The sequence below is a fragment of the Oncorhynchus keta genome, chromosome 7 (assembly GCF_023373465.1).
Source record: "Oncorhynchus keta strain PuntledgeMale-10-30-2019 chromosome 7, Oket_V2, whole genome shotgun sequence".
Taxonomy (NCBI): Eukaryota; Metazoa; Chordata; class Actinopteri; order Salmoniformes; family Salmonidae; genus Oncorhynchus; species Oncorhynchus keta.
Window position 1 is genome coordinate 2,811,327 of NC_068427.1, and position 26,164 is coordinate 2,837,490.

At 43.9% G+C, this 26,164-nt stretch overlaps 1 protein-coding gene across 5 annotated transcripts in view; it reads right to left on the reverse strand.

The window, feature by feature from the left end:
* Nucleotides 1-4: 4 nt before the first annotated feature.
* Nucleotides 5-26,164, reverse strand: part of ppp2r3b (protein phosphatase 2, regulatory subunit B'', beta) — a 58,751-nt gene continuing 32,591 nt past the window's right edge. For 2 of the 5 annotated variants that reach the window (XM_035773071.2, XM_035773075.2), the window contains 12 exons: nucleotides 20,957-21,142; nucleotides 20,220-20,323; nucleotides 14,235-14,337; nucleotides 8,269-8,343; nucleotides 7,953-8,039; nucleotides 7,570-7,726; nucleotides 6,880-6,928; nucleotides 6,533-6,622; nucleotides 6,224-6,399; nucleotides 3,976-4,094; nucleotides 3,755-3,861; nucleotides 5-1,272 (listed from right to left, as the gene is read on the reverse strand). In XM_035773071.2, the coding sequence (XP_035628964.1) occupies nucleotides 1,152-1,272; nucleotides 3,755-3,861; nucleotides 3,976-4,094; nucleotides 6,224-6,399; nucleotides 6,533-6,622; nucleotides 6,880-6,928; nucleotides 7,570-7,726; nucleotides 7,953-8,039; nucleotides 8,269-8,343; nucleotides 14,235-14,337; nucleotides 20,220-20,323; nucleotides 20,957-21,142 (1,374 nt within the window). In that variant the 3' untranslated portion in view covers nucleotides 5-1,151. Of the gene's footprint in view, nucleotides 1,273-3,347; nucleotides 3,412-3,754; nucleotides 3,862-3,975; nucleotides 4,095-6,223; nucleotides 6,400-6,532; nucleotides 6,623-6,879; nucleotides 6,929-7,569; nucleotides 7,727-7,952; nucleotides 8,040-8,268; nucleotides 8,344-14,234; nucleotides 14,338-20,219; nucleotides 20,324-20,956; nucleotides 21,143-26,164 lie in introns of all 5 variants that reach the window. The other 3 variants (XM_035773074.2, XM_035773073.2, XM_035773072.2) reach the window with 3 other exon arrangements.

The following is a 26,164-nucleotide window of genomic DNA, read 5'->3' on the forward strand; positions in this document are numbered from 1 at the left end:
AATGCTCTTGCTTCTTTCCATGAAGAAATGCCACAATCTTTTTAATTCTTTATTTGAACAAAACATACATTTTACTTCCTGCATTAAAGTACTTTGTCAGATTTTTAAAACATCTGACCCCCTATTTTGCAACACAGCAAGCACAAAATAAATATTTACAGTTTATTTCAAATGTATAACTCCATCTCACACACAAAAAAAGCATATTGACACAGAATGTTATACTGATGAACTCAATATTGTACAGTTAGACAGTGTGTACCTTGCCAGGCATTTGGACTGAGCTCAAGCACTCTACTACCCTGCCCCTTCCAGCAGGTAGACTGTACCTTTTTGCTTTGCAATCGGACCAGAAACGACTCAATATGGTTCATATCTCTGGAATGTTGAATTAGCCAATTCCTAAGAATGAGTAACAAAACAAAATGTTTGTCATTGATGTGGGTGGGATATTAACTTAAGTGTGCTGCAGTGGCTCTTGTCTAATGGTTACCAAACTTTCATGCTGTGATCGACACACCTAAAAGTCTCTCGGATCTAATGACCTAAACGTTTCACGCTGCAACCCACTCAAGGCCTCCTGAATTGCCTCGCGAGCCACCACATAACAAAAAGTGTTGAGCCAGGACTCGGTAGGAACCAGCATTTAAACAAATTAAGGTATGTTTAACACCACTGCTAAGATGACGGCAGCACCTTTCTTATCACTGTTGCAACAATGTGTTTGTCACTTAACTGAGTAAAGAAAGAAAAGGCAAAACGTGAGGCGGTTTGAGGCCATGGACTGAAGTGTCCTCTACTTAAAGGTAAGAGCTGGTAACGGCACCTGCATCGTTTGGCAGATCAAGATGCTACTTCCCCCTCTTGACTAGAGTCTGGTGGGCGTTACCTGTTCCTGTGGCTGCCAGCTTCCACTAAGTAACCGTGTGATGTTTGTCCTGTAGTTTGGTGGTAGCGCTTGTTTTCATCCCTAGTTTGACAAGTGTCTGTGGTTCAGAGTTAGCCGTTTGACCGTCACTCACTACTGTGTGATCGTATCTGTACCATTGTTTAATGTGAACGTTTGTGGTTCTGGTTTGGCGATCAACTGCTCAATGTCCTGTATCCCGTAGCCGCTTCTTCTCCCTGTTTTGTTGGTCTCTCAGTGCTAGTTATTCAAAGTCGTCCTCATCCAAGTCCAGATTGCAGTGAGGGTTGGGGATCTCAAAGAAATGTCTCTCCTCTGTCCTCAGACACAATTCACTGGAGATGTGACTCAGAGCATTGTCATACCTACAGGGAATATATGAGCGAGAGAGTTCTTCCAACATTGTGAAATAAAAGCATTGCATATTATTTTTTGTACCTTTTTATTTAACCAGGTAGGCCAGTTGGCAAGGTCGTAGTTGTAAATAAGAACTTGTTCAAGATAAAGCAAAGTGACAAACAGTTACACATGGGATAAACAAACGTACAGTCAATATACAGTGTGTGCAAATGTAGTAAGATTAGGGAGGTAAGGCAATAAATAGGCCTTAGTGGCCAAATAATTACAATTTAGCTTTAACACTGGAGTGATTGGGGTGCAAAAAAAATAAGAATATGGGGATGAGGTAGTTGGGGGGGCTATTTACAGATGGGCTGTGTACAGGTGCAGTGATCGGTAAGCTGCTCTGACAGCTGACGCTTAAAGTTAGTGAGTAAGTATCCAGCTTCAGTGATTTTTTTTTTTTTTTTTTTTTTTTTTTGCAATTCGTTCATCATTGGCAGCAGAGAACTAGAAGGAAAGGCTGCCAAAGGAAGTGTTGGCTTTGGAGATGACAAGTGAAATTTTCCTGCGTGTGCTACGGGTGTGTGTTGCTATGGTGACCAGTGAGCTGAGATAAGGCGGGGTTTTACCTAGCAAAGACTTAGATGACCTGGAGCCAGTGGGTTTGGCGACGAATATGAAGCTAGGGCCAACTAACGAGAGCATACAGGTCGCAATGGTGGGTAGTATATGGGACTTGTGACAAAATGGATGGCACTGTGATAGACTACATCCAATTTGCTCAGTAGAGTGTTGGAAGCTATTTTGTAAATTACATCGTTGAGGATAGGTAGGGTAGTCAATTTTACGAGGGTACGTTTAACAGCATAAGTGAAGGAGGCTTTGTTGCGAAATAGGAAGTCTATTCTAGATTGAATTTTGGATTGGAGATGCTTACTGTGAGTCTGGAAGGAGAGTCTACAGTCTAACCAGACAGTTAGAATATGTGGACAACTACAAATACCTAAGTCAACCGTCCAGAGTAGTGATGCTAGACGGGCGGGCGGGTGCGGGCAGCGATCGGTAGAAGAGCATGCATTTAGTTTAACTTGCAGTTGAGGCCACAGAAGAAGTGTTGCTTGTCTGGAGGTTTGTTAATAACACAGTGTCCAAAGAAGGGCAAGAAGAAGTATACAGAATGGTGTCGTCTGCGTATAGGTGGATCAGAGAATCACCAGCAGCAAGAGCGACATCATTGACATATTCAGAGAAAAGAGTCGGCCCGAGAATTGAACCCTGTGGCACCCCCGTAAACAAGGCGAGGCAATCATTTGAGAAACCAAGGCTGTTGAGTCTGCCGATAAGAATGCGGTGATTGACAGTCAAAAGCCTTGGCCAGGTCGATGAAGATGGCGGTTATGATATCGTTTAGGACCTTGAGCGTGGCTGAGGTGCACCCATGACCAGCTCGGAATCCAGATTGCATAGTGGAGAAGGTACGGTGGGATTTGAAATGGTCGGTGATCTGTTATCTTGGCTTTCAAAGACTTTAGAAAGGTAGGATATCTGGATTTGGGTGAAGGAGAAGTGGGGGAAGCTTGGGCAAATTGCTGTGTGTGTGTGTGGGGTGGGGTGCAGAGCTGTTGGCCGGGGTAGGGGTAGCCACGTGGAAAGTATCTACATGAGACAGGACAAAAAGTGGTACAGTAGATATGCAGGGATCAACTCCATGGAGGAGCATCATTCAAGAGATGAACAGGTGAGGACAACAACAACAGGAGGGAAAATACTGATGGTGAAGAGTTCCAGAGAGTGCTGAGGAAGGGATTGGTTTTGAAACACAGCTGCCTTATCAATTCCACATCAGCCTGTAGCCCCTACCTACCTCCCTATGTCCTAGGAGTTGAAAGAACAGATAGTGTAGAAAGAGTGTAGTTATGGCAAAAAAATACACCCAAACTTATCAGAGGACACAGTAGAGTGCTTACCCACTACTACCTATCCTTTTAGAAATGTACCTAGAGGCTAGGGGTGGAATTGGAACTGAGCGAGCATGGAGGAGTGAAGGAGTGAGAGAGAGCCTACACCCTGAGGATAGACAGACACCCTGGTCTCTTACCTGGCCAGGCAAAGCAGCCTCTCCCTCATCCTACCCAGCTTGTCTTTAGAAGTCTGTGGTGTTCCTAAAACCACCACACAATAGCCTGTTAACAGCCTGGTCCCTCACACTGGCCCCCTATAATCATTCTACGCAATCCTCCTGAAGTCAAGCCATAACAAAGAAACACTTGGCATACATATCATCTACAGTGATAATCTAACCCTGGCTTTCCTACTGCAGAATAGGTCAAAGGACAAATTATCCTTCAGGACTGCAGTCAGTCCTCTAACCAACTGAACTCAACTATTGACTTTCTCCTCTACAGAAACAGATGAGATTTGTCATTAAATCAACAAGAGGCTTCTGCGAACCTGTCCAGTAAATTATAGAACACTGGTTGAGTGTAGTCAGTCCGTCTGTCTTACCCGTCGTTGTACTGATCAGTAGTAGTCTCCTCGGCAACCAGGATATCGTACTCCTCCGCTGCATATTTTTCCCAGTCCGAGATCTCTTGGCCCTCTGTCTCAGCCTCCTTACAAAAGACAACCAACAAAACTCCATTATCCATCATCCCCCACGGCCTCAGGCCCTGAGGTCATATGTCATCCCTGCGCAATAATAACATCCTGTCGTAGTCAATATTTACCCTTACAACAGAGAAGGGGTCTTTCTGCTCGTGGTCCAGGTATTTCTCGATGTTGAAGAAGGTGTCATAGAAGATGTGAGACAACTTACACTGCTTCAGGTCCCGTAGGGTGATCTTTCCTGGGCAGAATAGAAATAGTTTTTTTTTTGTGCCCAATTCAGCTGCTTTTCAAGATTTAGTGGTGCTCCAAAACTAGGTCAAATAAATGTCATACCTGAGCTGAGCTTGATTTACTTTACCTGGTACATTGGAACCAATACTGTGATTAATTTTGAGAAGAAATTACTAAACACACCTCAAACATGTTCAGTTGTGGCATATAGTATGTGTTTTTCACCCAGGTCAGGGAAGGTGGGAAGGTGTTAGCAAATTACCAAAGCTTCGGTCTACAAATGCTACGCGCTGGAACTAACAGCTTCTTGTGACATCAAACTAGGCTAGCATTCATAGTTGGAGTACCAACTCCGGACCACACAGTGCATTCGGTAGGTATTCGGACCCCTTCCCTTTTCCCACATTTTTACATTACAGCCGTATTGTAAAATCCTCAGTCAACACACAATACCCCATAATGACAAAGCGAAAACAGGTTTAGCATTTTTGCAAATTTATTACAAGTAAAAAAATATACCTTATTTACTTAAATATTCAGACCCTTTGCTATGAGACTCAAAATTGAGCTCCGGTGCATCCTATTTCCATTGATCATCCATGAGATTTTTCTACAACTTGGAGTCCACCTGTGGTAAATTCAATTGATTGGACACGATTTGGAAAGGCACACACACCTGTCTATATAAAAGGTCCCAGTTGAAAGTGCATGTCAGAGCAAAAACCAAGCTATGGAGGAATCGTCCTAAGAGCTCCGAGACAGATCTGGGGAAGGGAACCAAAAAAGTCTGCAGCATTGAAGGGCCTCAAGAACGCAGTGGCCTTCAGAATTCTTAAATGGAAGAAGTTTGGAACCACCAAGACACTTCCTAGAGCTGGCTGCCCGGCCAAACCGAGCAATCGGGGGAGAAGGGCCTTAGTCAGGGAGATGACCAAGAACCTGATGGTCACTCTGACAGAGCTCCAGAGTTCCTCTGTGGAGATGGGAGAACCTTCCAGAAGGACAACCATCTCTGCAGCACTCCAACAATAACTTTATCGTAGATTGGCCAGACGGAAGCCACTCCTCAGTAAAAAGGCACATGGCAGCCCAGCACCTAAATACTCTAAGACCATGAGAAACAAGATTCTTTGGTCTGATGAAAACAATATTGAACTCTTCGGCCTGAATGCCAAGTGTCGCATCTGGAGGAAACCTGGCACCATCCCTACGGTGAAGGATGGTGGTGGCAGCATGCTGCGGGGATGTTTTTCAGCGGCAGGGACTGAGAGACTAGTGAGGATCGAGGGAAAGATTAACGGAGCAAAGTACAGAGAGATCCTTGATAAAAACCTGGACCTCAGACTGGAGTGAAGGTTCACCTTCAACAGGACAACTACCCTAAGCACACAGCCAAGACAACACAAGAGTGGCTTCGGGACAAGTCTCTGAAAGTCCTTGAGTGAACCAGCCAGAGCCTGGACTTGAACCCGATAGAACATCTTTGGAGACACCTGAAAATAGCTGTGCAGCTTCCCTCCCCATCCAACTTGACCGAGCTTGAGAGGATCTGCAGAGAAGAAATGGGAGAAACTCCCCAAATACAGGGGTGCGAAGCTTGTAACGTCATACCCAAGAAGACTCGAGGCTGTAATCGCTGCCAAAAGTACTGAGTAAAGGGTCTGAAGACTTATGTAAATGTGACATGTAATTTAACTCTTATATATTTTCTAACATTTGTAAAAACCTGTTATTCCTTCGTCATTATGGGGTAGTGTGTGTAAATTAAGGGGGGGGGGCAATTTAATAAATTTTAGAATGAGACTAATGTTACAAAATGTGGAAAAAGTAAGGTGTCTAAATACCCCTGGCAACGTGGCTGTGAATCGTGCCTCAGCCCATCTCATCTGTCTGTCTGTCACTCTACATGCATCTCTTTCTCTAATTTCTTGTAAATACGTAAAGAAATTGTAAATACGTAAAGAGGTTGGAACCCTTTGATTAGTCAGTCTTTCAATCAGCGCAGGAATGCATTACTAGTTGTAGCAGTTTCTGTGGTGTGTGTGCATGCTAGCTCTTTACTTCATTACTAACATGTATCTATTGTCTGCATGTCACAATGAAACAATTTTATCATTTTGCGTTTAGGTGTCTGACCCTCGACCTCCGGCTTGACCAGGTCGAGCATCTGACAGAGACAGTCCTCGAAGGGCAGGGGCTCAATTGCCATGGTCTCCAACTTCACACACTGCTCCTCATAGAAATACTCCAGCTCGTACATAGACAACACACCGTCCCCATCCAGGTCCATACACCGGAACCAGTACTCTATACTGTGGAGGGAGAAAGAGACAGAATAGAGACACAGGATAGAGTGGTAATCGCCAACAAATCAGTACTCCATATGGAGGGGGGTGGGGGACTATTTTGTTTCCAATGTGAGACTGGTGTTACTGTGTGTAGTACCTGGTGTCAGTCTTCTTGTCTTCTTCGGAGATGAGGAACCAGACAAAGTCAGCGTAGCTCAGCCTGCCGTCTTTACGCAGACGTCTATCCCTGTGACGAGAGATGGTAGGGCAACACTCAAAACACGCCACTCCAACCTCACCTTCAATGCAATCAAGCTTCATTTGCAGGGAATATTTGTTTATTTCTAGCAAATAGCAATATCTACACAGAGCTTTAAACAATAGTCGATTAAATGTTGCGTTTATCTAAGGAAAAACACACAGGGGACCCGAGCCAACCTCAACTCAGTGAAAGGAGTCGATGTTGAACGTCATAACAGCCATTCATTAGTTCATGTCTCTTACCTGGTAACTGTCCCAGAAAAGATTCTTTCAATCATCTTGTGGGAGATAGCTGGACAACACAGGAGAAAAAAAGAAAACCCACTTTACTAACTACGCAAGATAACAATGTGACGCGAGTTACTGTGTACAAGGACTTTCATTATAGATGTGATCCAGTCACAGATCATAAATCCAGCTCATTGGGAAGTAAAGTGAATGATGTAACTGTTAACCTCTCCTTTATCTTTTCCATACAATAAATACAGTGATTTCTGCTTGTAGGGGGAGATCTACAGGACTAATAAATGGAGCCAGACATGGCGTCATCCAATTCAACCAAGACATTCATTTGGGGGGGGGTGGGTGGGTGGACGAGTTAGGCCTATTGCCCCATTGATCTTCCTTTCCTGTTTCCTTCATGACCAGGAACATATGGAGTGGTGTGTGGGAGCAAAAGCACTTGGACTCCACTTGAACATTAAGGTTGCCTTGGTAATCCTCTCTCTCTCTCTGTGTGTGTGTATACACACAGAGACACACACCTTGGTCTTTGTGTCAGACCAGAGGGGTATGTCACGAAGCTAGCGCTTTCCAACTCAACGGTTATCCTTCATTCAGAATTGAGTTTGAACTCTCTATATCCCGCTACATGACATACACCTTAGCTCTCTTTTGTCTATGTAGAGGTCGTGCGTGTGTGTTTCTGTGTACCTTGGTCGTTGTGTCGGGCCAGGTCTCTCTGGTCTATGTATAGGTCATGGTCTGTGTCCAGCTCCCAGAACTTGCAGTAGATGACGTAGAAATGTTCGTAGGAGAAGAACTCTGTTAGCTGGTTCACGTCCTCCTCCTGCTCTAGCAGGGCCACGTTCTGTTGGACCAATCAATTCATCAACCAACCAGCCAAATCAAAATCACTGGTGACTTACTTAGCACTTTTAACAGATATAGTGATGAGGAAAAAAGCTCCCTTGATGGGAAAAAAAAACATTGGAGGAAGTAGACTCGACAAGAAGGTGGGCCCCATCTTCATCCGACTCACAGCACTACTGTAGATGTGACAACTGATCAGTTCCACCTCAAAGCTCCCTTCCTACCTGGAGAAAGCTGCTTTTCCTGAGCTCTGAACAGCTGATCCTGCCAGACCATGACCTGTTCACATTGTAGAATATCCTCTGGGCAACCTGCAGACAACACACAGCTTTAATAGCCTCCAGAACACTCAAAAGATCACTTCAACTCATCCACAGAAAAAAAAATCTGTATATGACAAAAAGGCTTCAGAGTCAGTCACGATAGGACACATTTGATATTACATTCAACATCACATGCTAACTTCTGTAGACATACCAAGTGGTATGGATTAAAAAAAATGCCAAAATGTATTTTGGTGTGGTATGTATAATGACTTACTGTGGTGATGTAGCGTGAGTGGAAGTCGGACGCCTCCTTCAGGAAGGCCAGGCCTGCGTGAGAGTTCACCACATCCTGAACAACACAGACAGGAGGTTAATAACATTTACAACAAGGCTGGGGAGAGGTCCAGAGGACTAACTGGGCCTTGCCACAAGACAAGCGCCAGGGAGACAATCAAACATACAACAGTATGTCAAATCACTCTCTGGGGACTCTGGGGAGTTAGTAGCAGAAAGACAGACCCCATTTTCTGCTCTGCCTGTTGGAGAGATGTTGAAAGGGCTTGACTAGCTCAAACACCATATTCAAGATGTATTGGAACTTCAAAAAGGTGGCCTAATGTCAAGCAGCGTCCATCCATATAGCCGCTCCATCTGTTGTGTAGATCCAGCTATGCATTAGGAGAAATCCGCAGACCGCAATGGCAGATGAATGGGAAGAATCTAAATTGGGAGGACAATTGAATTGTACTTTTGAAGTATGAAAGCATCTAACAGACTCTTATCCCTTTAAATGGCCGGCATGAGTAGGGGACATCGTGGAGACATTGAGACCATGGAAACAATAGGAGACGAATGGGAGAAGAGGCCTGCTCTGTTATATAGCTGCTCATATTCTCCATGCTGGACCACCACACACAGATGCTTTCATGTGGTGACTGGTGAGCTGAATCTCCAATGAACTGTACTTTTCTCCAAGCCATGAGAATCACTCATGCCCCCTGTCATTTTTTTGAATCCCTCTCTGTCATATGGGTGAAAGGAACTAAACGTTGATGTAAATGCGAAGGCGGCAGTGAAATTAAAATAGCTTTATTTTGAGGCAGACTGCGGTGCGCCCACTCCTCCCTCTTAACCCTTCCTGTGAGAAATTAAATCATAGAATAATCCAGAAATCACCAGGGTGAGGAAACTGCCGGGGACAGTCACATCTACTCGGCGCCAATCCTTCCTTCATCCATCACAACAGTCAGAGCCCATTCGCCCCGGCGTCACAATACAAATTAAACGGTGAGTGCCAGAAGGCATCTCCTCCCGGTATGCTAACGGGTGTTTTGTCATGGCCCAGACGGTTCTGCCAGAATGAGTATGAATCAGCCCAATTTGGGGCAGATACGGTACACCACCAGGTAGGTAGGCAGACAGCAGGGTTTACGTTAGCTGGTAATTGACCATTTTTGTCCGATCCTGTCATATACTCCGATTTCGCACTTTTGCACCATTCTCTCACTCTTGCGTGCATGCATCTGCTGCTGAGGAGAGAGCGAGAGAGGCTGCTATTGTTGATTGCTACGATGGAGGACTTTCTCATTTAATTAAAACAAAAGTTTGAGAGTATGCTTATAGTGTAAAGTTTACAAGGGGAATGTCCTCCGTTTTAATATTGTAGTGTACAAAGATGAGAAGAACGTTGGCGAGAACAAATGCAGGATACTGTACAACTCGTTATTCAGGTAAGATGCTTTTGCAACTTTACATTTTTTATTATATCGTTATTATTGTAGGCATATTAATTCATCTGAACATGTTCTTTAAATAATTCAAAATATGTTAGGTTTCATTCTGTTGAGAAATGTGTGCGAAATTAAGTAAGATCAGTCATTTTAATTGAGTTCTAAGTTAAGTTCAATAAATATCATTAGCCTATTGCTTTCATTTGTTGGGTAAGGTCGGCACTAGCCTTTCTTGGTAATTACTGCAATATAGCCTGTTCAAAACATTTTGTAGAGTTTTAAACCAGTTCGCAAAATGTTTTGTTTCATTCTGTTGAGCCATTTTCTCTGGCCAAATTAAGTTTAAACTAATGTTGTGTTTGCCGCAATATAATATACTGCTAGTATTTTCCCTAGAAACAATGGCTTGACTTGCTTTTGATATAACCTTAGAGTTTAGAAACTTTTGGAGCAGTGTGGTTAATAGCCTACTGTACTGCAGGCCTATGATATGAAGGCAGTGCACACCGGCGCTCCAACTGACTCCGACAGTTGAATTTGAGGCGAGGAAGAATATTTAAAGCCTATCAGTTACTCATAATGTAAAAATATAAACAAATATTCTGATCGAAAATGCCCCCTTCTGTACACCTATAGACACAGTAGTATCTGCTAAAGAAATATATGTTGGTGTCTTAACATGCCTCCGGCAAATCGCTCTCTCTCTCTGGGGCTAGGCCTAAGCTTCTCTTACTTTGTGTGTGTGTGTGTGTGTGTGTGTGTGTGTGTGTGTGTGTGTGTGTGTGTGTGTGTACACAGTGGGGAGAAAAAGTATTTGATACACTGCCGATTTTGCAGGTTTTCCTACTTACAAAGCATGTAGAGGTCTGTAATTTTTATCATAGGTACACTTCAAATGTGAGAGACGGAATCTTAAACAAAAATCCAGAAAATCACATTGTATGATTTTTTAAGTAATTAATTAGCATTTTATTGCATGACATAAGTATTTGATACATCAGAAAAGCAGAACCTAATATTTGGTACTTCTCAATTACAAAGATCATACGTTTCCTGTAGTTCTTGACTAGGTTTGCACACACTGCAGCAGGGATTTTGGCCCACTCTTCCATACAGACCTTCTCCAGATGCTTCAGGTCTCGGGGCTGTCGCTGGGCAATGCAGACTTTCAGCTCCCTCCAAAGATTTTCTATTGAATTCAGGTCTGGAGACTGGCTAGGCCACTCCAGGACCTTGAGATGCTTCTTGCGGAGCCACTCCTTAGTTGCCCTGGCTGTGTGTTTCGGGTCGTTGTCATGCTGGAAGATCTAGCCACGACCCCATCTTCAATGCTCTTAATGAGGGAAGGAGGTTGTTGGCCAAGATCTCGCGATAAATGGCCCCATCCATCCTCCCCTCAATACGGTGCAGTCATCCTGTCCCCTTTGCAGAAAAGCATCCCCAAAGAATGATGTTTAGACCTCCATGCTTCACGGTTGGGATGATGTTCTTGGGGATGTACTCATCCTTCATCTTCCTCCAAACACGGCAAGTGGAGTTTAGACCAAAAAGCTCTATTTTTGTCTCATCAGACCACATGACCTTCTCCCATTCCTCCTCTGGATCATCCAGATGGTCATTGGCAAACTTCAGATGGGCCTGGACATGCGCTGGCTTGAGCAGGGGGATCTTGCGTGCGCTGCAGGATTTTAATCCATGACGGCGTAGTGTTTTTCTTTGAGACTGTGGTCCCAGCTCTCTTCAGGTCATTGACCAGGTCCTGCCGTGTAGTTCTGGAATGATACCTCACCTTCCTCATGATCATTGATGCCCCACGAGGTGAGGTCTTGCATGGAGCCCCAGAACGAGGGTGATTGACCGTCATCTTGGAATCTTCTTCCATTTTCTAATAATTGCGCCAACAGTTGTTGCCTTCTCACCAAGCTGCTTGCCTATTGTCCTGTAGCCCATCCCAGCCTTGTGCAGGTCTACAATTTTATCCCTGATGTCCTTACACAGCTCTCTGGTCTTGGCCATTGTGGAGAGTTTAGAGTCTGTTTAATTGAGTGTGTGGACAGGTGTCTTCTATACAGGTAACGAGTTCAAACGGGTGCAGTTAATACAGGTAATGTGTGGAGAACAGGAGGGCTTCTTAAAGGTCTGTGAGAGCTGGAATTCTTACTGGTTGGTAAGTGATCAAATACTTTTATATTTGAGATTCTTCAAAGTAGCCACTCTTTGTCTTGCTGACAACTTTGCACCCTCTTGGCATTCTCTCAACCAGCTTCATGAGGTAGTCATCTGGATTGCATTTCAATTAACAGGTGTGTCTTAATGCGTTTGAGACAATCAGCTGTGTTGTGACAAGATAGGGTTGGTATACAGAAAATAGCTCTATTTGGTAAAAGACCAAGTCCATATTATGGCAAGAACAGCTCAAATAAGCAAAGAGAAACGACAGTCCATCATTGCCTGAATCAGGCCTTCATGGTCGATTTGTTGCAAAGAAACCACAACTAAAGGACACCAATAAGAAGAGACTTTCTTGGGCCAAGAAACACGAGCAATGCACATAAGACCACTAGAAATCTGTCTGATTTTTGGTTCCTGGTCACTTGTCAGGTGCCAGAGAACCCTTGCAGACAGGCTAACCCCGGAAACCCTGGCAGACAGACTACACAAATGGCCAGCACAGCAATGCTCAACTCAGGGATGTGATTGGCACAAGTTGTTTGTTATAAAGGGGATAGAATAAATACAAGGTACAGTTACTTCTCTGATAAATCTACACTGAACAAACATAAAATGCAACAATTTAAAATTATTTGACTAAGTTACAGTTCATATAAGGAGATCGGTCAAATAAAATGAATTAATTAGGCCACAATCCATGATGTGCATCTTTTGGTCACAGATAGTTAAAAAAGGGAGGGGCGTGGATCAGAAAACCAGTCAGTATCTAGTGTGAACACCTTTTGCCTCATGCAGAGAGACATGTTCTTTGAATAGAATTGATCAAGCTGTTGATTGTGGCCTGTGTAATGTTGTCCCAATCCTCTTCAATGGCTGTCCGAAGTTAATACAGAGCATCCCAAACATGCTCAATGGGTGATTTATGTCTGAGTACGCAGGCTATGGAAGAACTGGGACATTTTCAGCTTCCAGGAATTGTGTACAGATTCTTGCAACATGGAGCCGTGCATTATCATGCTTAAACACGAGGTGATGGCGGCGGATGAATGGCGCGGCAATGGGCCTCAGGATCTCGTCAAGGTATTTCTGTGCATTCAAATTGTCATCAATAAAATGCAATTGTGTTGGTTGTCCATAGCTTATGCCTGTCCATACCCCCACCGCCACCATGGGGCACGCTGTTCACAACATTGACATCAGCATACCGTTCGCCCACACACTGCCATCTGCCCGGTACAGTTGAAACTGGGATTCATCCGTGAATAGCACACTTCTCCAGTGTGCCAGTGGCCATCGAAGCTGAGCATTTGCCCACTGCAGTCGGTTCCAACTGCAGTTAAGTCAAGACAACGATGAAGACGACGAGCACGCAGATTAGTTTCCCTGCAGCAGTTTGACAGTTTGTGCAGAAATTATTTAGTTGTTCAAACCCAGTTTCACTAGCTGCCCGGTTGGCTGGTCTCAGACGATCCTGCAGGTGAAGAAGCTGGATGTGGATGTCCTGGCCTGGTTCTATATCATCTGTGGTGTTGAGGCCAGTTGGACGTACTACCAAATTCTCTAAAACGATATTGAAGTCATCTTATGGTAGAGAAATTAACATTCAATTCTCTAGCAACAGCTGTGGTGGACATTCCAGCAGTCAGAATGCCAATTGCGGCAGGTAAACTAGTGGTTAGAGCGTTGGGCCAGTAACCGAAAGGTTGCTAGATCGAATCCCTGAGCTGACAAAGTAAAAATTTGTCGTTCTGCCCCTGAACAAAGCAGTTTGTTCTGAACAAGAATTTGTTCTTAACTGACTTGCCTAGTTAAATAAAAAGGTTTAAAATAGTAATAATAATTGCATGCTTCCTCAAAACCGGAGATATTTGTGGCATTGTGTTGTGCAACAAAACTGCACATTTTAGAGTGGCCTTTTATTGTCCTCAACACAAGGTACACCCGTGTAATGACCATGCAGTTTAATCAGCTTCTTAATATGCCACACCTGCCAGGTGAATGGATTATCGTGGTAAAGAAGAAATGCTCACTAACTGGGATGTGCATAAAATGTGAGTGAATTATGCTTTTTGTGTGTAGGGATCTCTTATTTCAGCTCATGGGACCTACACCTTAAATGTTGGTTTATATTTCTGTTCAGTATAAAACACCACTGAATGGAATGAAGTCCTCATGTTAACTCTACCACTGGCCCAAAATACCCCTCTCCCCCTGTCCTGCCCCAAAGAACCCCCTCCTTGCTTCTCTTCCTAATAATACGCCGCTGCCCAGCACTTCTCCCCAAACTAGAATCCCACTCGCTCTCCACAGGGGGGCTGTGTGTGTGGTGTTCCTGTACCTGCAGGAATGGAATAAAGTCCTCTTGTTCCAGGTAATTACAGCCAGGTTTGGCCAAGAGGTGTACAAACTTAGACACGTCGTCATGACAGGTCTGCAGCATTCTGGGAAGGAAAGAGGGAACATATGGTTTCAGGGTTTTTCAGGGTCTCGCTCTCTCCCTATTTTTTTCTCTCCATCAGAGAACACTTCAGAGCGAGTCTGAAATCATTCACCTCTGAAGTGGCAGTGCGGGTTAATACATTCTGAAATTAGGATTCTGAAATGACGCTGGGTCAGGCTCAGAGTGTTACAGCAGTGATGATGACATAATGGAACTTTCTTTTTTGAACCCCCTCAGAGCCATGAGGTAATGTCAGAGGCCATTCCACTCCAATTCTCTAGAGACTCACACATTATTAAAACAGTACGCTTACAACACACAACCAAGAGAACAGTCCAGTAGAGTACAGTACATCTTACTTTCCCCAAGAGAAACACAGTGCCTTCAGAAAGTATTAGGACCCATTTACTTTTTCCACATTTGTGACACCACCTGGATTCGGTCTTATGCAGCAACATTTGAAATTCTGTTTTTTACATTGGATAAAAGTAGAGACTCAGAACTACAAAATGGTAGATCATACACTCCATTTGAGGAATGAATGGGAAAGTAATTCTGCTTTAAAAGTTGATCAATTTGTAAATTCACTTTTGAGAAAACCGTATTTCAATGTTTTGGTTCTACTATGAAGAACCCTTCATTGTCTACACCCATTCAGCATTGTTCACACCCTCTTAAGCCGTAGCCCCACCCATCTCTTTAAGGGTTGAGCCGAGCGTTCTGTACTAACTTGCCAGCTACTTCCAGACATCTAAGGGAGAGAGAACAGCTCACTGAACATTACTCGCCATAGCAGAGCTGGTTGGCCAATAAGCTGTTATGTTAACTGGCCATTAGAGCTACTTCCAGACACATAATGGTGACCATGTTAACTGCAGGCTGTTTTCATGTTATCCAGAGCATTGGTGACTGTAACTGTGCTGCTGGCAACAATTGAATTACGCTTTGTTGATGTTTACTGACACCGGACATATGCAACGGGTGGTGAGCGTTCAACAATTCATCAGTTATTCTGCACTCTGGCACGCTAAAACGAGATTATTTTGTTAAGAAATGTATCTAGATAGACAATGAATCCCAACGCATAACGTAACGTTAGTTAGGGAGCAAGCCAACAGTACACTAACTTGAAATGAAAATACTTTGTCAAAATTAGACACGCGTAATATCTGAAAATGAAGCTAGCTAGACTATCTTACCCGTGGTCTAAAATCAGAGTAGATAGCCAGAGCGAATTTACCAGCTCGTTGGTCTATCAACAGTGCAGTGACATGACAGTTTTTTTTAAAGACATGTATCTAGCTAGCTAGCTAAACAATGGACCATCAAATTCAATTTTATTGGTCACATACACATGGTTAGTAGATGTTAATGAGAGTGTAACGAAATGTGTGACCGTGCAGTAATTTAACAATTTCACAACAACTACCTTATACACACACACACACACACACACACACACACACACACACACACACACACACACACACACACACACACACACACACACACACACGTGTAAAGGATGAATAAGAATATGTACATATAAATATATGGATGAGCGATGGCCGTGCGGCATAGGCAAGATGCAGTAAACATTATATAAAGTGGCATTGTTTAAAGTGACTGAACTGTAATACATTTATTACATCCAATTTTTAATTATTAAAGTGGCTTGAGATTTGAGTCAGCATGTTGGCAGCAGCCAGTCAATGTTAGTGATGGCTGTTCAACAGTCTGATGGCCTTGAGATAGAAGCTGTTTTTCAGTCTCTCGGTCCCAGCTATGATGCACCTGTACTGACCTCGCCTTCTGGATGATAGCGGGTGAACAGGCAGTGGAATGGGTGGTTGTTGTCCTTGATGATCTTTTTGGCCTTCCTGTGACATCGGGTGATGTAGGTGTCCTGGAGGGCAGGTAGTTGGCCCCCGGTGATGCGTTGTGCAGACCTCACTACTCTCTGGAGAGCCTTACAGTTTGGTGCGGAGCAGTTGCCATACCAGGCGGTGATACAACCCGACATGATGCTGTCAATTGTGCGTCTGTAAAGGTTTGTGAGTGTTTTCGGTTACAAACCAAATTTCTTCAGCCTCCTGAGGTTGAAGAGGCACTGATGCACCTTCTTCACCACGCTGTCTGTGAGAGTGGACCATTTCAGTTGGTCCATGATGTGTACGCCGACAAACTTAAAACTTTCCACAGATGGGGTGCTCCCTCTGCTGTTTCCTGAAGTCCACAATCATCTCCTTTGTTTTGTTTACGTTGAGTGTGAGGTTATTTTCCTGACACCACACTCAGAGGGCCCTCACCTCCTCCCTGTAAGCCATCTCGTCGTTGCTGGTAATCAAGCCTACCACTGTAGTGTTGTCTGCAAACTTGATGGTTGAGTTGGAGGGCATGCATGGCCACACAGTGATGGGTGAACAGGGAGTACAGGAGAGGGCTGAGAACGCACCCTTGTGGAGATGTTGTTTCCTACCCTCACCACCTGGGGACGGCCCGTCAGAAAGTCCAGGGCCCAGTTGCACAGGGCAGGGTCAAGACCCAGTGATTCAAGCTTAATGGCGAGTTTGGAGGGTACTATGGTGTTAAATGCTGAACTGTAATCAATGAACAGCATTCTCACATAGGTATTCCTCTTGTCCAGATGGGTTAGGGCAGTGTGATTGTGTTGTCTGTCTGTGGACCTATTGGGGCGGTAAGCAAATTGGAGTGGGTCTCGGTTGTCAGGTAGGGTGGAGGTGATATGATCCTTGACTAGTCTCTCCAAGCACTTCATGATGACGGAAGTGAGTGCTACAGGGCGATAGTCGTTTAGCTCAGTTACCTTAGCTTTCTTGGGAACAGGAACAAAGGTGGCCCTCTTGAAGCATGTGGGAACAGCAGACTGGGATAGGGATTAATTGAATAGGTCCGTAAACACACCAGCCAGCTGGTCTGCGCATGCTCTTAGGACGCGGCTAGGGATGCCGTCTGGGCCGGCAGCCTTGCGACGGTTAACACGTTTAAATGTTTTACTCATGCTGGCTGCGGTGAAGGAGAGCCCGCAGGTTTTCGTAGCGGGCTGTGTCATTGGCACTGTATTGTCCTCAAAGCGAGCAAAGAAGTTGTTTAGTCCGTCTGGGAGCAAGACATCCTGGTCCGCAACGGGGCCGGTTTTCCTTTTGTAATCCGTGATTGACTGTAGACCCTGCCACATACGTCTCATGTCTGAGCCGTTGAATTGCGACTCTACTTTGTCTCTATACTGACGCTTAGCTTGTTTGATTGCCTTGCGGAGGGAATAGGTACACTGTTTGTAGTCGGTCATGTTTCCGGTTGCCTTGCCATGACTAAAAGCAGAGGTTCGCGCATTCAGTTTTGAGCAAATGCTGCCATCAATCCACGGTCTCTGGTTGGGGAAGGTTTTAATAGTCACCGCGGGTACATCACCACCAATACACTTGACACAATGCGGAACATATCCCAGTCCACGTGATTGAAACAATCTTGAAGCGTGGAATCAGATTCGTTGGACCAGCTTTGAACAGACCTGAGCACGGGCGTTTCCTGTTTTAGTTTCTGTCTATAGGCTGGGAGTCGGTCAGATTTGCCAAAAGGAGGGCTCTGTATGCTTTGTGGAAGTTAGAGTAGCAATGATCAAGAATGCTGCCAGCACGGGTCGCGCATTGCCCTTAGTTTGAAGATGGAGAAATCACCATCTGGATTACATCTCCTTAGCTATCATACTCGAATTCCACTGATTTCAAAACTCGGTCCCCCAGAAAGTGGAGAGCATACACAAGCTAGCGAGACAGCCAGCTAACGTAAGCTAGTTAACAGTACACTTTAACTTGACATTATATTTATGCCGTTTTACTACTCGATATATAAAAAATAAAAGCGGCGTTCAACACAATTACCGAGACATACTGACCAGCTCCAATAGGCAGACGAGTGCTATATGGCAGACCAATCCAAACTCATCTCTTGGCATTTCCAGCTTACTCCTTATCTCAGCCAATCATGGCTAGCGGGAAGGTTGCTGACTTTTACTGTGACTAAACCAACTTGGCTCGTAATTTAACAATTTTATTCGTATTTAGAGATGGCATACAAGTTTGATATTAAGGCACATGAAAGTTCACATGTTTGAGAAGGCAATTCAGCCAAAAAACACATTTGGATAAATAACAATTTTTCTACGTTCAAACAATTCACTTGCGACATACGCCTAGTATCGGGTCACATTTTGTTACTTTACAGCCTTATTCCAAAATGGAAAAATAAATAAAAATCTTCAGCAATCTACACACAATACCCGATAAATGACAAAGCGAAAACAGCTTGTCAATTTTAGCAAATGTATAAATAAATAAAAAACAGAAATACCTTATTTATATAAGTATTCAGACCCTTTGCTATGAGACTTGAAATTGAGCTCAGGTGCATCTGGTTTCCATTGATCATCCTTGAGAAGTTTCTACAACATGATTGGAGTCCACCTGTGGTAAATTCAATTGATGGACATGATTTGGAAAGGCAAACGCCTGTCTATATAAAGGTCCCACAGTTGACAGTGCATGTCAGAGAACAACCAAGCCATGAGTTCGAAGGAATTGTCCATAGGCACAGATCTGGGGAAGGGTACCAAAACACTTCTGCAGCATTGAAGGCCCCCAAGAACACAGTGGTCTCCATTATTCTTAAATCGAGGGGAAAGGGCCTTGGTCAGGGAGGTGTCCAAGAACCTGATGGGCACTATGACAAAACTCTAGAATTCCTCTGTGGAGATGGGAGGACAACCATCTCTGCAGCACTCAACCAATCAGGCCTTTACGTAGAGTTGCAAGACGGAAGCCACTCCTCAGTAAAAGGCACATGACAATCCGCTTGGAGTTTGCCAAAAGGCACCTAAATACTCTCCGACCAGGAGAAACAAGATTCTCTGGTCTGAATAAAAGCAAGATTGAACTCTTTGGCCTGAAAGTCAAGCGCTACGTGTGGAGGGATCCTGGCACCATCCCTACTGTGAAACATGGTGGTGGGCAGCATCATGCTGTGGGGATGTTTTTCAGCGGCAGGGACTGAGAGACTAGTCACAGCAAAGATGAATGGAGCAAAGTACAGAGAGATCCTTGATAAAATCCTGCTCCAGAGTGCTCAGGACCTCAGACTGGGACGAAGGTTCACCTTCCAACAAGACGACGACCCTAAGCACACAGCCAAGCCAACGCAGGAGTGGCTTCAGACAAGTCTCTGAATGTCCTTGAGTGGCCCAGCCAGAGCCCAGACTTGAACCCGATCGAACATTTCTGGAGAGAACTGAAAATACCTGTGCAGCGACACTCCCCATCCAACCCGACAGAGCTTGAGGGGATCTGCAGAGAAGAGAGAAACTCCCCAAATATAGGTGTAACATCATATCCAGGAAGACTCGAGGCTGTAATCGCTGCCAAAGGTGCTTCAACAAAGTAGAGTAAAGGGTTTGAATACTTATGTAAATGTAATCTTTAATTTTTTAAAATAAATTCAACATTTCTAAAACCATTTTGTTCTTTGTCATTACGGGGTATTGTGTGTAGATTGATGAGGGAAAAACAAACAATTTAATACATTTTAGAACAAGGCTGTAACCTAACAAAATGTAGAAAAAGTCGAGTGGTCTGAATACTTTCCGAATGCACTGTACATGTAAACATTTAAGCTTCAGTTTGTTTTTCAACCGTTTTATTTGCTATGAAAAAAATAGGACAAAACATTATTGGAAGACCAGTTACTGTGTACTCTTTGCTTAAGCTTTGGTCATCATATGTGGCTATTGGTAGATGTTTACGAGAGACTATGGGTTGTGAGAGTAGCTCTGTGGGGTCGGCTGGCTGGGTACAAGAGCCATTGTCTTACTTTCTCCACATGGCCACAAACTTGTGAACGGACACGAAGCCCGTCCTATCGCCTCCAGCCGAATTGAACAATGGGGCTTTCCAGTAGAGCGGACACTCGCACGCCTGGAGGGGGATAAGAAGGGAGAAATAAGGGATTTAGACGAGTGTCCTCTTCTGTGCAGTTGAATGTCAGTTCACTTAACTATCCTTTACAGGTCACACGTAATAGAACTGTGTCAAAACTAAATATTGTCCAGCTACACGCTTAAATGTTCAACATTGTCCTCCATCAGGGTGAACTAAATGTTATTTTGTTTTACAGTGCTTTTTTGATTTTCTCTCTCCACCTTACAGCTGTCAGTCACTCTGCTCTAATTCCAACTAACTAAACGTTTAATCCAGCCGTCAAAACGCGACACAGCGATTTCCTGGGCTGACTGGCGTTGACCTGAAGAGGATTCGATTTGGATTGAAAATGTCAATAAAGTGCCCATATCCCACAGATAATAGTGGTGTTTCCCCCCAAAGACCTCCCTGAGGTAACCTGACTGATGTTTCTTTCTCAACTCAGGTTCCCCCACAGGTCAGCGGTCACATACCTAGGGGGGGTCAGAAATAATATTTTCATGGGTTAAGAGAGAGAGAAAAACCAAGTCTGCGCTGCAAACCTTAACTAAAGCCAAGGGCTAATTGCACTAATGAAAACAAATTTGCTGGGTGGCTACAGAGCCTTGGCACTACAAATCACCTTCTCACCTTGGCAACCTTCCCCATGTCCTCAATGGTGGCCCTTTCATTGGGGAATTGGGAAAATATTTTCTCGATCTTAGCAATGAGGCCGTCGATGTTGAGGTTGGCTTTGGGCCGCCCCCGCGGAAAGTAGAACTTTGGAATGCTTTCACTCAGCGCCGTGGGAACAGGCGCCTCGCTCTTCACCTGGGCCTGAGGAGAAACAGACAGGACAGAAATAGCCTGTGTTAGCATCAGCGGCTAACAGTATCTAACATTTAGGACCCAACGACACTAGTGCTGGCTAAAGTAAGCAAAGGCTACCTAGTCCCAATAAAGTAATCCACCACCGGCCCCGCCTCCATCTGCCCCATTAGGGAAACGACTTCCCCCTCCCTTCAACCAATTAACTAATGGCTTTCAATAAAGATGTGTCAAGTGATGTTGGAATGTTCAAAACACACCATTTACACTAAGAGACATTCTGGCAGGCGCCAACCAGCAGGATAGACTTCTACACACAAGTCTACATCGAAAAAGCAACAGATGAATGGAATTATGTATCAAATTATCTGAATGAAAGCATTGAATAATGTATGCTACGATCCAAGAATAATTGACAGCAGTGAACCATGTTCATTTCAAATGCAAAGCTGTAAAATACAGCCTACTGCATGACCTGATATCAACATACAGAATGGTAAGTGAAAATGCTCTAGAGATGGTTGATCCAATGAATTATTTCCTGACAAGAGAGGCACAGTGCCATCAGAAAGTACTCACACCCATTGACTTTTTCCAAATGTTACGTCACAGCCTGAATTTAGAATCTGTGTCACTGGCCTACACACTACACCCCATAATGTCAATTATGTTTTAATTAATTATGTTTGAATTAATTATTTAAAATGAAAAGCTGAAATTAGTATTGAACCCCTTTGTTAGGGCAAGCCTAAATAAGTTCAGGAGTAAAAATGTGCTTAACAAGTCACATAATAAGTTACATGGACTATGTGTGTTTAATATGTTTTTTTTTTTTTTTTTAAATGATTACCGATCTCTGTACCCCCACACATATAATTATCTCCAAGGTCCCGCAGTCAAACAGTGAATTTCAAACAGATTTAACCAAAGACCAGGGAGGTTTTCTAGTGCCTCGCAAAGAGGGGCACCTATTTGTGGATAGAAAATAAAAATGCAAAAATGTAATATCCCTTTAACCATGGTGAAGATACTAATTACACTTTGGATGAGAGAGTTCCTATGCTTCTTGGCTGATGTTTTGGTCAATTTTGAATGCTGGCGGTGCTTTCACTCTAGTGGTAGCATGAGACGGAGTCTACAACCCACACAAGTGGCTCAGGTAGTGCAGCCCATTCAGGATGGCACATCAATGCGAGCTGTGGCAAGAAGGTTTGCTGTGTCTGTCAGCGCAGTGTCCAGAGCATGGAGGCGCTACCAGGAGACAGGCCAGTACATCAGGAGACGTGGAGGAGGCCGTAGGAGGGCAACAACCCAGCACCAGGACCACTACCTCCGCCTTTGTGCAAGGAGGAGCACTGCCAGAGCCCTGCAAAATGACCTCCAGCAGGCCGCAAATGTGCACGTGTCCTCAAACGGTCAGAAACAGACTCCATGAGGGTGGTATGCGGGCCCGACGTCCACAGGTGGGGGTTGTGCTTACAGCCCAACACCGTGCAGGACGTTTGGCATTTGCCAGAGAACACCAAGATTGGCAAATTCGCCACTGGCGCCCTGTGCTCTTCACAGATGAAAGCAGGTTCACACTGAGCACATGTGACAGAGTCTGGAGACGCCGTGGAGAACGTTCTGCTGCCTGCAACATACTCCAGCATGACCGGTTTGGCGGTGGGTCAGTCATGGTGTGGGGTGGCATTTCTTTGGGGAGCCGCACAGCCCTCCATGTGCTCGCCAGAGGTAGCCTGACTGCCATTAGGTACCGAGATGAGATCCTCAGACCCCTTGTGAAACCATATGCTGGTGCAGTTGGCCCTGGGTTCCTCCTTATGCAAGACAATGCTAGACCTCATGTGGCTGGAGAGTGTCACCAGTTCCTGCAAGAGGAAGGCATTGATGCTATGGACTGGCCCGCCCGTTCCCCAGACCTGAATCCAATTGAGCATATCTGGGACATCATGTCTCGCTCCATCCACCAACCCCACGTTGCACCACACTGTCCAGGAGTTGGCGGATGCTTTAGTCCAGGTCTGGGAGTAGATCCCTCAGGAGACCATCCGCCACCTCATCAGGAGTATGCCCAGGCGTTGTAGGGAGGTCATACAGGCACGTGGAGGCCACACACACTACTGAGCCTCATTTTGACATGTTTTAAGGACATTACATCAAAGTTGGATCAGCCTGTAGTGTGGTTTTCCACTTTAATTTTGAGTGTGACTCCAAATCCAGACCTCCATGGGTTGATAAATTTGATTTCCATGGATCATTTTTGTGTGATTTTGTTGTCAGCACATTCAACTATGTAAAGAAAAAAGTATTTAATAAGAATATTTCATTCATTCAGATCTAGGATGTGTTATTTTAGTGTTCCCTTTATTTTTCTGAGCAGTGTATAAATACACACACACACACACACACACACACACACACACACACACACGTGTGTGTATACAGAGATGTATACATACGTATCTATGTACAGTGGGGCAAAAAAGTATTTAGTCAGCCACCAATTGTGCAAGTTCTCCCACTTAAAAAGATGAGGCCTGTAATTTTAATCATAGGTACACTTCAACTATGACAGACAAAATGAGAAGAAAAAAATCCAGAAAATCACATTGTAGGATTTTTTATGCATTTATTTGCAAATTATGGTGGAAAATAAGTATTTGGTCACTAACAAAAGTTTCTCAATACTTTGTTATATACCCTTTGTTGGCAATGACGGAGGCCAAAAGTTTTCTGTAAGTCTTCACAAGGTTTTCACACACACGTTTGCTGGTATTTTGGCCCATTCCTCCATGCAGATCTCCTCTAGAGCAGTGATGTTTTGGGGCTGTTGCTGGGCAACACGGACTTTCAACTCCCTCCAAAAATTTTCTATGGGGTTGAGATCTGGAGACTGGCTAGGCCACTCCAGGACCTTGAAATGCTTCTTATGAAGCCACTCCTTCGTTGCCCGGGCGGTGTGTTTGGAATCATTGTCATGCTGAAAGACCCAGCCACGTTTCATCTTCAATGCCCTTGCTGATGTAAGGAGGTTTTCACTCAAAATCTCACGATACATGGCCCCATTCACTCTTTCCTTTACACGGATCAGTCGTCCTGGTCCCTTTGCAGAAAAACAGCCCCAAAGCATTATGTTTCCACCCCCATGCTTCACAGTAGGTATGGTGTTCTTTGGATGCAACTCAGCATTCTTTGTCCTCCAAACACGACGAGTTGAGTTTTTACCAAAAAATTATATTTTGGTTTCATCTGACTATATGTCACTCTCCCAATCTTCTTCTGGATCATCCAAATGCTCTCGAGCAAACTTCAGACAGGCCTGGACATGTACTGGCTTAAGCAGGGGGACACGTCTAGCACTGCAGAATTTGAGTCTCTGGCGGCATAGTGTGTTACTGATGGTAGGCTTTGTTACTTTGGTCACAGCTCTCTGCAGGTCATTCACTAGGTTCCCCCGTGTGGTTCTGGGATTTTTGCTCACCGTTCTTATGATCATTTTGACCCCACAGGGTGAGATCTTGCGTGGAGCCCCAGATCGAGGGAGATTATCAGGTGTCTTTTATACTGATAAGTTCAAACAGGTGCCATTAATACAGGTAACGAGTGGATGATAGAGGAGCCTCTTGAAGTTACAGGTCCGTGAGAGCCAGAAATCTTGCTTGTTTGTAGGTGACCAAATACTTATTTTCCACCATAATTTGCAAATAAATTCATTTAAAATCCTACAATGTGATTTTCTGGAATTTTTTTCTTCCATTTTGTCTGTCATAGATGAATTGTACCAATGATGAAAATTACAGGCCTCTCATCTTTTTATGTTGGAGAACTTGCACAATTAGTGGCTGACTAAATACTTTTTTGCCCCACTGTATGTATGTATGTATGTATGTATGTATGTATGTATGTATGTATGTATGTATGTATGTATGTATGTATGTATGTATGTATGTATGTATGTATGTGTCAAAACATGCATCTTGTTTGCAATAGGGCACTAAAGTAAAACTGCAAAAAATGTGAGAAATTAATATTGTGATCTGAACACATCACTGAGTACCACCCTTCAAATCAAATCAAATGTTATTTGTCACATACACATGGTTAGCAGATGTTAGTGCGAGTGTAGCGAAATGCTTGTGCTTCTAGTTCCGACAATGCAGTAATAACCAACAAGTAATCTAGCTAACAATTCCAAAACTACTACCTTATAGACACAAGTGTAAGGGGATAACGAATATGTACATAAAGATATATGAATGAGTGATGGTACAGAGCGGCATAGGCAAGATACAGTAGATGGTATTGAGTGCAGTATATACATATGAGATGAGTATCAAATGTTCCTGAGTGGCCTAGTTACAGTTGACTTAAATCTGCTTGAAAATATATGGCAAGACTTGAAAATGGCTGTCTAGCAATGATCAACAAACAACTTGACAGAGCTTGAAGCATTACTTTTAAAGAATAATGTGCAAATATTGTACAATCCAGGTGTGCAAAGCTCTTAAGAGACTTACCCAGAAAGACTCACAGTTAGAATCACCTTTGGCAGCGATTACAACATGTATTCTCAGGGGGTTGAATACTTAATTAAGTAATCAAGAAAGTTTTAAATCCATTTTGTAAAAATGGGGGTGGGTGTCAATAGTTCAATAATCAAAATATTATTTGACAAGATCATATCGTAATATTATGTTTGTTGGCTAGTTGGCTGAACCTGCAACAACTATCCAGTATTTTCCCTTCATAGCTTGTTCTCCATCTTCTAAAACAGGGAGTCAATGTGTGTTCAACACGTTTAATTCTAACACTAATTAAAACGTGCTGTTTTCTCATGGCTCTCTTGTCCCTCTGTAGCAGACATATGGTGAACAATATGTTTGGAACATGGAATCACAAAATCTCAGTATCGAATCACAATACATATAGTTTCGGCACCTATGTATCGTGATAATATCATAAAGTGAGGCCCCTGGCAATTCCCTGCCCTACTAGAGATGTAGGTAGGTCATGGTAGACCGGAGTTGA